General features: G+C 44.6%; 1 protein-coding gene across 2 annotated transcripts in view; it reads left to right on the plus strand.

Moving 5' to 3' along the window:
- CEP95 (centrosomal protein 95) overlaps positions 1 to 14,527 on the plus strand; it is a 30,717-nt gene extending 16,190 nt beyond the window's left edge. For both annotated transcript variants that reach the window (XM_075562084.1, XM_075562082.1), the window contains exons 11-20: positions 2,279 to 2,432; positions 4,650 to 4,789; positions 5,505 to 5,597; positions 7,725 to 7,854; positions 9,124 to 9,293; positions 9,401 to 9,475; positions 10,781 to 10,933; positions 13,478 to 13,624; positions 13,893 to 13,964; positions 14,234 to 14,527. In XM_075562084.1, the coding sequence (XP_075418199.1) occupies positions 2,279 to 2,432; positions 4,650 to 4,789; positions 5,505 to 5,597; positions 7,725 to 7,854; positions 9,124 to 9,293; positions 9,401 to 9,475; positions 10,781 to 10,933; positions 13,478 to 13,624; positions 13,893 to 13,964; positions 14,234 to 14,404 (1,305 nt within the window). In that variant the 3' untranslated portion in view covers positions 14,405 to 14,527. The remainder of the gene's footprint in view (positions 1 to 2,278; positions 2,433 to 4,649; positions 4,790 to 5,504; positions 5,598 to 7,724; positions 7,855 to 9,123; positions 9,294 to 9,400; positions 9,476 to 10,780; positions 10,934 to 13,477; positions 13,625 to 13,892; positions 13,965 to 14,233) is intronic.
- Positions 14,528 to 16,306: the final 1,779 nt, after the last annotated feature.

Raw genomic sequence — 16,306 nt, forward strand, 5'->3', positions numbered from 1 at the left:
TTCCTAATTTAATAGTTCATCTCTTGATATTTCTGTGTCATTTCCCTTTGTCACTAAAGACAAATGGGGTATAAAACTAGATGATGCTCATTGATTCTGGCAAAATACAAGCGTCACAGTCTGGGGGGTCATTGAATAAACGCACTGACTCTGAATAGTCAATAGCACTAATATGTGAGGGCATGTCAAAAGGATTGCTAAAAACACCAGGAGCCTTCTCTATTATGCAAACATATAAAAATTGAAAACACTGCTTTTGCAACGTCTCTTCCGTCCGGGCCCGTGCGTTTCGGAGCGCAGAGTCTGTGTCTCTGGATGGTGACAATCTCCTCGCGTTACAGGACATCCCGATGGCACTTTCATCACCTAGAGCAGGGGCGCTCCACCTGCCTCCTGCCGCGACCCCTCCTTACAGTTGCTCATGTGCTGGGGAACCCCCAACCACAACGTTGTTTTCGTTTCTACTTTATAACTAATTTTGATGCTGTTATGAATCATAATGTAAATATCTGATATGCAGGATGTATTTTCATTGTTACAAAGTGAACATAATTAAAGCATAGTGATTAATCACAAAAACAATATGTAATTATATATTGTTCAATATTTATTTCTAATGACAAATAAATGACATTTTGTCTTGAACATGGTGTAGCATGGGTAACTGTCTTCACGCTGGGTACTTGTAGGTGGGGCGGATCTGCATGTGGGTGAACCCGCCTGGAGAGGGATAGAGCAGTGTCTTGGTTCCTCAGACCATTGGAAATAAGTGTTTTCCCATGGTCTTAGGTAACCCCTGTGAAAGGGTTGTTTGACACCACCACCCCCTCAAAGGGGTCATGACCCATAGGTTGAGAACCGATTTCCTAGAGGGACATAAATATACCTATAAAATGTCCATGGGAGTTTGGGGAATAACATAAGTCTGAAAGATCAAGATCAGAGTTGTGGGTCTCATGAGGGTGGTAAAGTTTCCCAACAAACTACTGCCTTTACTATCCATGAAGGATGAGCAGGTACATTGTTATGGTGGGAATAAATTCCCTTGATAATTTATAAATTACTATTATTTTGTCATATCTTACACTATTTGACATCTCCCCTCACCCACTTTTCTGCTGTCCGTCCCCTAGGGAGGAAGGTGCATGTAGATCCTTGTAATCGGTTCCCCCTTTCCACCACCCTCCCTTCCACCCTCCCAGTATCACTACTCTCAGCACTGGTCCTGAAGGGATCATCTGTCCTGGATTCCCAGGGAATACATTGCTTATCACAGCTTTCCTGACTTTTCTCACTGTCATGGATTGAACTATGTCAGCTTGGCCGGGCCATGATTCTCAGTCCTTTGGCAGTTGCATGGCGCTGTAATGTGGCAGGCATGCGATGATCCTTCATGATGAGATCTGTTGGAATAACCCTTAAGCTTGTCACAGCCCTGGTCCCTATACTGGAGTTCCCCTGGGATATGGCCTGCAACAGCTCTCATCTTACAAGAGATAAAGAGGAGAGAAGGAAACAGAGGGAGCCACTACCACCATGACGAAAGCGTCAGGAGCGGGCGCACCGTGTGGACCTGGGGTCCCTGTGCTCTGAACCTCCTAGATCCAAGGAGACCCTCCAAGGGACACGGCCCACAGATGAGTAAAGGACATGGGACGTTTCTCCAGAGGCAGAACTTGGACTTCTAGCCTCCTAGACCCAGAAAATAAGTTTGTTAAAACCATTCCCTCGTGGTCATTTCTGTTATAGCAACATTAGATAACAAGGTACTCGTCAATGCAGCGTGCAAGTTTTCTTAAAATTTCTTTATAAGGCCCCACAATATTTTAAGAAAAATCTATGAAGATTGCCATTTTGTGATTCTTTAAGAAAAAAAAAAGTCACCTGGCCCTTCTAACTTCTCTGCATTGGCTTTAACTGGTCCAGCACAGCCTCTTGGAAGCTGCTTTTGATTGGAAGCATCCTAACGAGAATGTCAGTGTAGTACTGAGAGGGCTGTCTGCAGCCCTTCACTTGGTTGCAGACACGTGTGAACACATTGTGTTTGTATGAGCTGAACCCCTAAGAGCAGTACGTTTTGACTTATCCTCATACGCCCTACACAAACTAAGCATGTGCAGAGGGTAGCTGAAAGTAGGTTATTAGTGTACCTAACTTTTAAAGGAAAAATTTATAGGTTATTATTGGTGTACTTCTACCAACTTGCATTCTTTTTTTTTTCCCAACTTGCATTCTTGCAAACAATGAAAGATATTGGAAATTACTATCTTCCTCACAGATGTTAAAAAGTGCCCTAGGTGATCGAATGGAAGAAAAGACTGATTTTGAAGAAAAGGAGGCTGGGAATGAAGAGGCAGAAACTGGAAATGCTGAGACACTGTCTCAGCACAGCGACAGCATCATGGAGTGTGGGCCAAAGAAGCCAAGGCCAGGTACTTAAGTCCAGAGACGCTTATCTTGGAGACTCTTTCCCAGAGACCAAACCAAAACTTCACTCACTAGCATCGAGTCAGTTCTGACTCATAGTGCTCCTATAGGGTAGAGTAAATCTTCCCCTGCGGGATTCTCGAGCCAATAAATCTCTATGGGGGCAGTTAGCCACATCTTTCACCAGCAGTTGGTAGGTTTGAACTTCTGACCTTGTAGTTAGTTGTCCAAGGCATAATCCACTCTGCCACCAGAGCTCCCTTGCTCCAGAGGCACTTACCCCGGGTACGCACTCCACAGAGGTCTGGAACGTGGTCAGCCAAGTTACCTGCTCAGGCAGTGCTACTCCCTTCCAGAGAATGGCTTTCAGAAACGTCAGTTTCCAAAAATGATTTCAAACACCTGGGTCTCTAGTACCCAGAAGATAGCTCTTAGCAGTTACACTTGTTTTAGACCTTTTGTATTGAAGATTGGAACTGAAATCCCATCTCTCTTCGCCACGGTCCACTCTTTCCCTCTCGGTGATGTTGTTCAGGCCATAAGGGTCCGCTATCACAGCGCTGTGCAGACCAGCACCCAGGTTTCATAACTAGAGTCTGCACTGAACAGCCCGAAACACTTGCCGCAGTTTCTCGAGCATCTTCACCTAGGACAGTTGCTGACTGTGTAAGTGTGAGATGAAGCTTACTTTTCTCAGTGGTGTCTGTCGCACTGCTCAGCAAAGTGAGTGTGCCACTTTCACTGTGCCTGGTAGGTGGTGTCGAGTTTGCCACATTCTTGCAGAGATTTGCTGCTGTGTGATCTTCCATTGTTCAAATTCATACAATTCCCTCTGTCTTCCATCAACAAAAATTCTGCGTATTTTATCTACCTGGATCATCCCTTGTTTCTCTACCAGTAAGTCTGTTTCTCAGTTCAACGCTTCCGTAACTTTTTCAGCTGTTTTTTTACTTCTTCAATAGCACTCTTTCCTCAACTATTTAATCTCTTTTCCCTTCAAAGTTAATCTCCAGGAAGTCCCGCATAGAAAGCCCCTTCTTCCCCTTGCTATATACCTCGCCCTTTGGAAAAAAAAAAAAAAAACAGATTAAAATGCGTGTTTTTTTAATTTTTTTGCAGGCTCTCACATCATTTATCATAATCCAATGTGTCAAGCACATTTGCACATATGCTGCCATCATTTTCAAAGCATTCTCTTCCCACTTGAGCTCCTAGCAGCTCCCCCTCTCTTTACCCTCTTTCCCCCGCCTGTCCTCCCTCACAAACCCTTGATAAGTTATAGACTATTATTTTCATATATCGTCCTGTCGCCCCTCACCCATTTTTCCTTTGTTTGTCCCCCTGGGAGGAGGTTATAGCTTGATCCTTGTGAACAATTTCCCCTTTCTACCCCCACCCTCCCCTAATCCTCCTGGTATCTCTACTCTCGGCCTGAGGGGTTATCTATCCTGGATTCCCTGTGTTGCCCGCTCTTAGGCTCTTATCTGTTGCGTGCTCTGGTCTAATCTGATTTGTAAGGTAGAAGTGAGGTCATGATAGTGGGGGGAAGGAAACACCAAAGAACTAGAGGAAAGTTGTGTGTTTCATCAGTGCTGTACTGCACCCTGACTGGCTCATCGCTTCCCTGTGACCCCTCTGTGAGGGGATGTCCAATTGTCTACAGATGGGCATTGGATCTCTACTCCATATCCGCCCGCCCCCTCAGCCTCAATCCCCATTGGGTATGATTTTATTTTGGGTTTTAGATGCCTGATAGCTGATCCCATCGATACCTTGTGTTCACACAGGCTGGTGTGCTTCTTCCATGTGGGCTTTGTTGCTTCTGAGCTGGATGGCCGCTTGTTTACCTTCAAGTCTTTAAGACCCCAGACGCTGTATCTTTTGATAGCCAGGCACCATCAGCTTTCTTCGCCACATCATGCTAGTGGAGAGGGTCAGGGAAACTGAGAAAGAACACAGTGGCTACAACAGACAGTCAAACAACAATTTTGAGGATGGCCCAGTACTGGGCAGGGTTTCTTTCTGTGTACCCAGGGTCACTGTGAATCAGAAATGCACCCAATAGCAGGCATCACACACATCCAAGCCAACACTCATCTGTTGGAGGAAGCACCTTGAGTGCATTCACTCATCCATTTCTTGGATTTGTTAAAAACACAGCTTGGGTTTTGACATACATTTCTGGCTCTCCGTAACTAACAGTGGATGTGTGTGTACCGTAGGACCTGCCATGCCTAGAAAACCATCCAACAGATCCCATTCGCTCTCCCCCTCGCCGGTGAACAAGCGCCAACAGTGCCACAGGGAGAGAGCAAAGCAGAAAAACACCGAAGAAACAGACATGCGCCGATTCAAAGCGAGGGTACGTCCCCAGCTCTTGACTACTGTAGGGCAGCAGGAGGTACCAGTCACTGCCAGCCAGATACCACCATGAACAAGGTATGGAGTAAAGGCCCAAAATACATCTAGTATGCGTCAGCCAGGTGATAGAGAATTATGTGACATCAAACTCGCACTGGTGATACGGTATGAGAATAACTTGGCCCAGTAGATTAAGACACACAAGGTGAGCGTGAGTTAGTTTTTCAGAGTGCACTGTAGAGATGACGGGAACTTGATGTGGTAAGCATGAGAGGCCACTTGAGGTGCAGACAGGATGACAAATTTCCCGGACAGGCATGAGCAGAGGTAGTTGGGCTTCCGCTAGGACGTTAGCATGATTACCAGGGAAGACGTTCTGCTGTGCAATAAGAATTTAGAAATGTCTATGGATTTAGAGTACTTAATTTATGTATGTTTTACAGCGGTAAGAAATTGAGACCAATTCAGACGCCTGCCAATGGTATTATTTCAAATCAGGGGTAACATAATAATGAAAACTGGTTTAACAGTATTGTGCACTTAAGATGTTATGTCCCAGTTACATCTTTGGTAAAATAATGTATGCTTATGTAAAAGCTCCTGAAAGGAACTGAGGGGGGAAAAGAGAATGAACTTGATCTCTTAGGAGCAGGAGCTGAGGTGAACGTTGCTCATTCATAAATGTCTCCAATAATAGGTGACCTTTTCTCCCCTAGGCAATAACGGAATCATTCGAAAGGGAACTCAGGAGAAATAAAGTGCAAGCGAATGTCGGCCCTCTAGGGATGCACAAGGAGGAGGAGCAAACAGTGGGTAAAAACCGCCACTGAAATAAACACCAGGGTCAGATTGGTGGGACGTAGAGAAAGGACCTTTCTATGAAGAAGCTCAACACAGCATGGCCTTGATCATCACTAGCTCCTTAGGATAAAGCTGGCTTCCATTTCACGATGGAGGGCATTCTCTCAACTCATTCCACCAGTGGCCAAGTTGCTCAAATGTGGCAGGAAAAACTAGCACTCCCCTGCCAACCTAAAGCACCTATCCATTGTGATGGGTTCTGCTTAGGTGCTTGCCAAGGGTTTAACCAACAGCCCAGGTGGCCAGAGCTGTTGGACCAGCAGAAAAGCTACAGGAGTTCCTGCCTAGTTTTGAGAAGCCCAAGGAAAACCCCTTTTTTCAAATAATTTTATTGATTCATATGACTCTATCACAATCCACACATACATCAATTGTGTGAAGCTCATTTGTGCATTCATTGCCCTCATCCTCAGAACATTTGCTCTTCACTTAAACCCTTGGCATCAGCTCATTTTTCCCCTCCCTCATGAACCCTTCATAATTCATAAATTATTTACACTGTCCGACATCTCCCGACACCCACTTTTCTGTTGTCCTTCCCCAGGAAGGAAGTTATATATAGATCCCTATAATCAGTTCCCCCTTTGCACCTCACCCTTCCCCTAGCCTCCCAGCATCGCCACTCTCAGCACTGGTCCTGAAGGGATCATCCATCCTAGATTCCCTGTGTTTCAAGTCTGTATTTATACCAGTGTACATCCCCTGGTCTAGCCAGATTTGTAAGCTAGAATTGGGATCATGATAGTTGGCGGAGAGGAAACATTTAGAAACTAGAGGAAAGTTGTATGTTTCATCGTTGCTAAACTGCACCCTGATTCGTCTCCTCCCCATGACCCTTCGGTAAGGGGATGTCCAGTTGCCTACAGATGGGCTTTGGGTCTCCACTCCGCATTCCTCTTCATTCAAAATAAGATTTTTGTCTGATGCCTGATACCTCATCCCTTCCACACCTCGTGATCACCACACAGGCTGGTGTGTTTCTTCCATGTGGGCGTTGTTGCTTCTGAGCTTGTTTACCTTTAAGCCTTTAAGACCCCAGACGCTATATCTTTTGATAGCAGGGCATCATCAGCTTTCTTTACTACATTTGCTTTGCCTTCAGCGATCGTGTCGGGAAGGTTAGCATCATGGAATGCTAGTTAAATAGAACAAAGTATTCTTGCATTGCAGGAGTATTTGAGTGGAGGCCCAATGGCCATCTGCTACCTTAATACTAAACCTGTAAATATATGCACATAGATATATCTCCCCATCTTCATATATATTTACATATGTACATGCCTTTATTTAGACCTCTATAAATGCCCTTTGCCTCCTAGCTCTTTCCTCTATTTCCTTTTACGTTCCTCTTGTCCCACTATCATGCTTAGCCTTCATTTGGGTTTCAGCAATTCCTTTTGGTTACATTACCCTTGATCACATCCTACCAGGCCTCCTACACCCTCTTCACCACTGATTTGGATCACTTGTTCTCTTGTCCCTGGGTTTCTTAACACCACTTTCTTTCCCCCAACCTCTCCCTCTCCTATGTTTCCTGGAACTGTCGGTCCTGCTGTTTTCTCCTTAAGATTGTTCACCTAGCCTATTTTATTTAGACAGACCTGCAGAGATAACGCGCAAAACCAAACAAAAGAAAACAAAACAAGGAAAACCCTTTTCTATTGTTCTTCCATTGTTTTGAAAAAGTTGTTTACAGGAATTTGGTGAAACCATAGGAAATGTATTTATTCTAAAATGTTAATACAGTATAATTGCAATGAAGCATTGTTTTAATCTATGATGAAAGGCTGGCAAAGCAAGTCCATCAACACATTCGTTGTGGTTCTATTCAGGGTGTAGGGCAGTGGCAAGTCTGAAACGTGTAAAAGATGGATTTTTCTTTATTTTACTTCAAGGGATATCAGATGTCATGGCTACTTTTTAACTTACTTGAAAATTAACTGGAGTTTATAAATTTGAAGTCAATCAAATGGGTTTGGCTGAGGATTAGGCCTTTATTTTGCCCATATTTAAGATGGTGTATGAAAATTATTAGCCCGCTCTCATCTCTATTCTGTGTTGTATCTGCTCTTAAGGGAAACATATACAGAGAAGCTGTGCATAAAAGGACACCAAAATCTTCTCAGCCTTGGAAGATGTCTGCCAGGAAAACCATTGCGCCAAGTCCAAGAGGTGGCTTCCCAAAGCCAGATAAAGCCGTTCCTAGTAAGAACCACAAAATTGTTCCTTATGTAAACTGGCCACATTTCAGTGTGTACTAGATTCCCAGGATGCAGCGCTGAAAACCAGCATGCTCATTAGCTGGAGAATGCTCCCCTCTTTTTCAGTGCCAATGGCTGGGCTTCTGTAGAGAAACTCATACGGCAGTGCACCTCAGGGAACCCTAGCTATTGGCACAAAGGAAATGCTAGGACCTGCTGCCCTAGCCATAGCCTCCCTCTTCCTCACCGTGGTAGCCTGGTCTTTGCTTCTGGGAAACTGGAAGGACAGACGGGATGCTCCAAGGCAATCAGATGGCTTGTCTAGCTCCTGTTGCCGGGACACCAGACTCCTTACAAGAAGAACCTGGTCACACTAAATGGCAGGCTGCTGGTTTCCCAACAACAGCCCATTACACGGAAGCATTTTATTCTAAGGACAAGGCTGCCAGGAGGGCTGAATAGTGTTCCCCACAGTGCATGCGTGTGTACATACACTCACACACACAACCAGGCCACTTGAGTGGACTTGACACCAGTACATATCATCATTCAGAACTATTGAGCTCATTTCTTCCTTGACAACTCATAATTAGCTTGCTCCAATCAAAGAAGGGCTGAAAAATCTGGTACATGCATGTAGAATGGGTCTCTTTAGGAGAAGCAGCCTGTGTTAGTCTGGGTAGACTAGAGAAACAAATTCATACACACTCATGTGTATAAGGAAGAAGTTTATATACAAGAGCAATTGAATATTGATGAAACAGCCCAGCCAAGTCCAGATCAAGTCCGTAAGTCCGATATTAACCCATATGTTGGATACCAATCAATAAGGTCCTCTTCAGACTCATTGAAACCCATGCAAATGATTCCAAATGCAGGAAGATCACAGGCTAGTGGGTTAGAAGTCTTATGGATCCAGTGGCGTTATAAGCATCTCGGCCCTGGCCAGGGGTCTCCCCGTGGCTCCTTCAGCCCCGAAACTCTGCCTGCCTCAGGGTAGCTTTAGGTGGCTTCTCCTCAAAAATGCCTTGCAGGGAGTGTCCCGACTCCAGCGAGCTATTTATCTCTTTGCTCTCCAACCTGTGACCCTATTAACAGGCTAGCCTCCACCCCTTCACTCTTAAGCCTCTCTTAAATTGACAACAGATTATGTAACTACCGCACAGCCCACCATGTGGATTAGCTCTGACCTACCAGGAAAGGGGATGAGAGCACTTGTAAAAAGCTGTCAGCACGTGCTCTCAGATTAAGAGCATCTCATTTTACTTTGCAGTGAAATTAAATGAATACAGTCTCCTACCCATGATGCTGGAGCAGTTTCCATTTCTCCACATTTCTGGCCAAACCCTGAGCAAAATGTGGAAAGAGCAAATTGCACAGCTTGAACAGCTCAGAAAAGATGCATATGGAGACCAGCGGTCAAAGAAGAAACTCCAAGATGAAGTAAGTCGCTCTCAGTTTTAAACGCGGGAGGAAGCACAGATCTTTGAGACTCTAACATGCGTCTCGTTAACCCACTGCCTCTTGTGCCCCTGCCCCCACCTTTATAGATAGAAGAAGCCTTAAGAAGGCATGATCTCCTTACTGCTCTTGTCAAGAAAGAATATGAACATAACAAGAGACTGGTATGTCAAGAGCAAGTTGGTGTTGCCATTTTGAATTTAACAGTTAACCTGCTATTTGTACTGCCGGACGTTTCTCTTTTAACATTTGCCTGAGGAAGCATCTAGGGCTTGCCAACAGTGTGGGGAGGAAGGTGCTCGGTACTTTACATACAGTTTCATTTAGTCTGTATAAAACAGTGGAGTAGATGTGTGCTGTGGAATCTGGAAGTTGAAGTGGTGAGATGTTGCCCAGCTTGTGCTGGGTTCCACTGCAAGCAGCAAGATTGCATTTTCGATTCGGTCTGGGGCTATGCTTCCACAGCCCCTTCTTGGGGCCTGCTGGTTTTAACATAACAATTTTGATTTTCTCACCTTCCTTAGCCCCCACGTAAAGAGCTGGGTAGATTATCAGCCTGCACTGTAATTTAAGGGGCATTGGGGATTCAGTGGTAGAACCCCTGCTTTCCATGTGGAAGACCCAGGTTTGAGTACCAGTCAGTGCACTTCCCATGCAACTACACCGGTCTGGTCAGTGAGGCTTGTACATTACTATGCTGTTGAACAGGTTTCAGGGGAGCTTCCAGCCTAAGAAGGACTTGGAAGGAAAGGTCTGATCTACCTCTGAAAACACTGGATCACCACAGTCCAAACCATAACCTATCATGAGGTTGCCCAGCAGCTGACAACTGTATTTGGACTGGAAATTATACTTAGCACAACATCCTTTTTCAAGTGTAGTGAAGGGAGAGGATAGTAAGAGAGGGCTTCCAAAAGTTTATACGAAAATAGAACTGAAAGATAATGGAGTGTTTCCACAACATTTTGAAGCCCTCTCATAAGGCAAAGGAAGAGATAGATGTAAAGGCCTCTGGCTGGGCATGCAATAGAGAAAAGCCAGGAGAGCCATCATCCTTACTAACTCCAGAAATCAGGGATGCCATCTCAAGCATGCCTGAGTACATGGGTACGGAAAAGGGAAAACAGGCCCTGAACACAATCTGTGTCACTACTTGCTAGTCTTCTAGTACTTGGCTAGTTTTGTCCAACTTCTCAGGAACAAACCAAGTTCAGTGATTCAGATACCCTTTTAGTGTAATCTTTCTTTTTGGCTCAATCCTCTTGAAAACTCAAGCTTGAAAGAGGGCACTTCCTCTTCTTTTGAAGCTGGCAGCCAGTGGGAACCCCGGAAACCCCAGGGGGAGCAGGAGGGTGCAGGGTCACTGCTGCTTGCTGCCAGAGTGAGCTTGTTCCTTTGGTGGGAAGTCAGGCAGATGAGAACTCTGAGGCTGTCTGCCTTCCATCCTTACCTCTTTTTCCATTTCCTAGCAAGACTTCAAGGATCGCATTAATAGGCAGAGGTTGACTCAATCAAAGATAAAAGAGAATCGGCAGCAAATAGTCCGTGCCCGCAGATACTACGATGATTATAGAGTTCAGTTGCGGGCAAAAATGATGAGAATGAGAACCCGGGAAGAAATGGTAAGTGTAGTTTTCTGTCCAGTACTATTTAAGAAGTTAATCTTACCATTAACTTTCAGGATCTCCATTTTTGTGTGACTCTTGTCGTCACAGTTTAAATCCATGATGCAAGTCCAAGTCTTCAAATACAAACCGAGACTTACTTGCCGATGCCTCCCTTGCTCACTGGTAGTGCATCTCTGTCTGTTCCCAGGCCCCACCGCACTTTTACTGGGAAGCCTTCATTCTCTCTGGCCTCTCAAGTACAATTGCTCTCGGGACTTGGGGCATGTCCTGAGACAGGTGTGGTAAGATGACTGCAGAAACCACATCAAATCAGGATATTTCCTCAAGATATTTGCCGTCTCGTTCTGAGCTGAAACGTGTCCTCTTTGAGAATCTCAAATTGGCAATAGATCTGAGTCAGGAGTAAAACCATTATTTACCTCAAGTGGCTGCTCTAGAGTGAGTCCTATTCTCCTCCTTTCCAGAGGAGGGCGCGCCTAAGGCGGTCAAGTCAGCATGTAAGAAACAACGAATGATGAGCAGGGCTCTCAGAACCAGCTCTTTCAAGAATGGAAGCCAGCTAGCCAACTTCAACCCCCCCAACAGTTTGTTTTACTGTGGCCGAGTCAGACACCTGAAAGCAGAAACTACCAGACAGATGTTTACCCGAGTTCTATTGATTATGCAAAGACACTTGACTGCACAGAGCACTGTGACCACTTCATTATGTTCATTTGGAATCTCTGTGTCGACCAGAAGGCAGTTGTTTGCACAGAACAAGGGAATGCTATGTGGTTTAAAATCAGGAAAGGCGTACATCAGTCAGGATTGTATGCTTTCACCATACTTGTTCAATCTGTATGTTGAGCAAATCATCCAAGACACTGGACTACATAAAGGAGGAGGCACCAGGATTGGAAGAAGGCTCAGTGACAGCCTCCGATACGCAGATGATACAACCTTGCCTGCTGAAGGCCTGAAGGACTTGAAACAAACATATCCGGATGAGGACCCAAGAGTCAGTATGGCTTACACCTCAACCTAACTCAGCAAATCCCTGCAGCTGGACCAGTAAGCAGACCAGACAAGAAAAGATCTGCTGGACCAGACAAGCAGAGAAAAGATAGCAGCTGTCAAGGGTTTCATTTCACTTGGACCCACAATCAGTGCCCATGGGAACAGCAGTCAAGCAATCAAATGATGTATTTAAAATGTTGAAGAGCACAGACGACCCTTTTAGCACGAAGGCGTGCCTGACCACAGCCATTCTTCCACTCACCTCAAGCAGAAGCTCAACAATGAGTGAAGAACAGTGAGGAACTGATACCTCTGAATGATAGTGTTGATGAAAAATATTACATACACGGTGGGCTGCCAGAAGAACAAACCAATCTGTCTTCAAAGAAGTATAGCCAGAAATCTCTGTAGCTGTGAGGATGATGAGGCTTTGTCTCACATATTTAGGACATATTCCCACAGGGACTAGTCCCTGGAGAAGAAAATCCTGCTTGGTAAAGTGGAGTGTCAGCCAAAAAGAGACTCGATGAAATGGATGGACACAGCTGCAACAGTAGTCTGCCAGGAGCACAGCAACTATTGTGTGGGTGGTGCAGGTCGGGGGGTGGGGGGGTGTAAGGGTTCCTTGGGTTGCTATGAGTTGTAACTGATTTAATGGCACCTGAGACAAACAACAATCAGATGGCACCTACCCTCACCCCTCAGTTCACATGTGTTCACAGCATGTATTTCTGCTCAGGGTCCTTGTCCTATATACATGTCTGCTTGAGAATTCTTTTCTAAAAGACTCAATCTTTGGGATACGTAAAAAATGCTCAATAACACAAGTCATTACAAAAATGCAAATCAAGTCAAAACACATGAGATACCACTTTACAGCTACTAGAATGGTGAAAGCCAAAGACTTGTCGGCAATGATGCTGAGAAACGGAGCCCTCGCACAGGGCTAGTTGGACTGTAAAACAGGGCGGCTGCTTTGCAAAAGTTAGGAAGTTTCTGAAAGAGTAAACATATCACTGACCTTTTGACCCAGCAATTCTACTTCCTAGGTATACCGCTACACAAAAATCTATACATACATATTCATAGCAGGATTATTCATCATGGCAAAAAACTACCCAAATGTTCATCAACTAATGAATGGGTAAATGTCTTTTAAAAAAGAGAATTAGTCTGCCATAAGAAGCACTGATCTAGACTACACAATGGATGAGCTTTGAAAATATGGTTAAGTGAAACAAGCCAGATATCAAAGACCACTGTATGGCCCATTTCTATGAAATGCCAGACAAGGTCAATCGAGAGAGAGATAGAGAGAGAGAGAAGCCAGTGGCTGTAGAGGCAGGGGGAATGGAGTGTCTGCTGATGGGCACAGGGGCTCTTTAGGGTAGTAGCTACACAACTCTGAATATACTAAAAACTAATCTCAGGAAAGCTGTTATGAAAAATAAGTCAGCAAAATATAATCAGTGTGCATCTCTAATTGGGCAAAGTGATTATATTACTTGGTGTCTTAACTTTCTTTTTATGATTAAATAACAGATATTTAAGAAACTATTCGAAGAAGGTTTACAAATCCAGAAGCAAAGATTACGGGACCTGAGAAACTATGCTAAAGAAAAGCGAGATGAGCAAAAGCGACAGCACCAGAATGAACTGGACTCGATGGAGAACTACTACAAAGACCAGGTAGGTGGGCTCATTGGCGTTGCCAGATTACCCCGGCCCCGTACCTCAGGTCAGCTCCACGTGCTGCAAAGACGCCCACTCAGGACCTGTCACTGTAGGTCGATGTCCTCCCCAAAGACTGAAACCAGAACTATAATAAGCTAGTGTTGAACCACAGTGCAGAATCTATATTGCTTTACTTCTGTTGAACATTTTCAGCAGGTGCATATGAAATGTAAGACCTATCACACGGGCTAAAAACATGTTCTTTTTTTTCCCTTCCCTGTAGTTTTCTTTGCTGGCAGAAGCCATATCGAAAGAACGTCAAGAACTCAAAACCAGAGAGAAATGTCAGACTCAGGTAATAAATAACAAGGTATTAAGTTATCTATTTACATTTTCCAGAAATAGAAAACTGTATTATACCTTGTCAAAGGAGTGAATACAAAACCGATTTAAACATAAGTAGCTATTATCTAAGACATCCATCCTATGATTTTAGCTGTACCTGTTTAGGACTCTGGTAAGAGCTGCTAAATTATTAAAATCAGGGGTGGTACTTAAAGAACAGGGCGCTTGAATGGTCTAGACTACGTTGTCAGTCTCAGGACTCCAGGACTTCTCTTTCAGACGTTACACAAGGTAAAGAGGGAGCTGAGATCGAAAATGGAGAAGGAAATCCAGCAGCTGCAGACCCTGTTAACACAGAGTGAAGACGACGCTTTCTTCCGGGAACTGGAAGCTGAGCGCTTCAGATCCCGGCTACATCTAGCTTCCTTTCAGTACAGCACGCACTCGTGACCTTGAGGCCAGGCCTCCTTACCAAAGCAGAGTGAGAATTGAATCAGGAAACAGCCTACACCAGAAGAGCCGTTTTTAAATGCCTTATCTATGTACTCATCACAGTACTTTATGAATTTTAAAATAAAAATTGTTTTCTTAAATTCGTTCCTTTTGTGACCCAAAACCTTAAAAGGAGAACATATTTTTGGTTGACTGTGTTCTTTGTTAGCAAGCCTCAACTGCGCTGCCAACTTCTCAAGCCTTTTACTGTGGGTAGGTTGAAAAGGGGGGGGCATCTATGAACCCCAAAGGCCCTTCATAATTCATTAGCTTCCCAAACCACTCGTGCTAAAATGGGTTTTACCTGGTATTTCCAGCCATTCCTAACAGCATCCAGCTGAATTAAGCTGGAATTCTTGTCCTGAAAACATCAAACTTGAATGGCCTTTAACTTTTCACCCTCTAGTTCCTGAGTTATTTAGCGTTAATTGTTTTCTTGGCCCTCCCCGTTTCTGCTGTTCACATTGTGGGAAGAAATGAGTGATCTCTCAAGGTGATCAGCCTCCAACCTTCACTCCCAGTGACTGGGCTGAGGAGCAGCACAGGTATGGAAGCAGCAGGAGCAACATCTTGGCTGTGATGCGAGCCACAGTCCCAAGGCCACCAAGTTCAGCCTTGCCTCAGGCTGCTCACGGTCTCTAGGACAGGTGCTCCTCTTGTGTGTGCATTATATAGGTGCTCGTTACCACGTTATTGTGGGGAGGAGGCTGCAGGTTTAAGGTGAAACGTGCAGCTGTCGCTGATCAGCACTTACTCCATCACAACTTGACCACGAGCCGGGCACATGTAGCTGAGCAGCCAAGTCTGAACTTAGCCTCTGCTGAGTGAGACACATAGGTGAAAAGCATGAATTTGGAAAGTTCCATTTTCCAACAACTACCCAAAGCTTGTACATAGCCTGGCATGGAGGGGCGGGGGCAATAAATATTAGTTGAATGGAGTCATATTTAAAGCAAACAACCTAATAAAAATTTTAATAGTTAAAAACAAACTTCAATAGCATAGAATGTGTAAATCTAGTTTATCTAGTTTGCTGAAAGTGTTAATAAAAGACTATCACCCTTTTCTTGTACACTGATTCTTTTTATCCTGTTAACCCGGAGCCTGGTGGTCACGTGCTGGGTTACTAACTAGAAGGTCAGAGGTTCAAACCCACCAGGGGTCCCGAGCCTGACAGCTTTCTTACAGATTTCAGGTCTAGGGCGCCAGCAGCTCTACTTGTCTAATTAGGTGTCTCTAAGTTTGATGGCAACAGGTTTGCTATAGCTTATCCTGTTACTAGGCTTTTGGTCTGTTGATAGCACGTGGGGTCTAAAGTACAAGTACAATGAAGGAACAAGCTTTTCAGTCACCATAGGACAGGAAACCCTTCAGAGAGTAGCTAGAACTTTTGGGTAATCATTCTAGGTTTTAAAAATATTATTTCATGCTAAAATCCTGAATGTTCATTAACTTTACAAACTTGAGATAATAACCACTTCTTGCTCTTTCATTCAACTGCTGCTACCACGACTATTGTGTTTTCCCAGACAGGCTTTGTTCTGTTGTGTGTCTACATTCTGAATGAACAAACCTAACACTCCGTACTCCTTCTCCACCCACGTAGTGAGCTGTCCGCTTACCCAGGATCATTTAGAGAGATCTGAATCATGACCCGGAGAGACCATGAAGTTACTTCTAAGGTAGGGAAGCAAATAGGAGGGCCCCTGTGCCTTAGTTTTGCTCTCCAAGCACTGAAAGGCACCGCTCTAGGGCTAGAATAGCCATCCAGACGTGGCCTGGCCTCAGACCCAGCCTCTCACAGCTGCCAGCAGTCCTTTCATTGATCAGCTGTCAGGGTGGAAACGAACACCATTGGTG

This window comes from Tenrec ecaudatus, chromosome 10, assembly GCF_050624435.1.
Source record: "Tenrec ecaudatus isolate mTenEca1 chromosome 10, mTenEca1.hap1, whole genome shotgun sequence".
Lineage (NCBI taxonomy): Eukaryota > Metazoa > Chordata > Mammalia > Afrosoricida > Tenrecidae > Tenrec > Tenrec ecaudatus.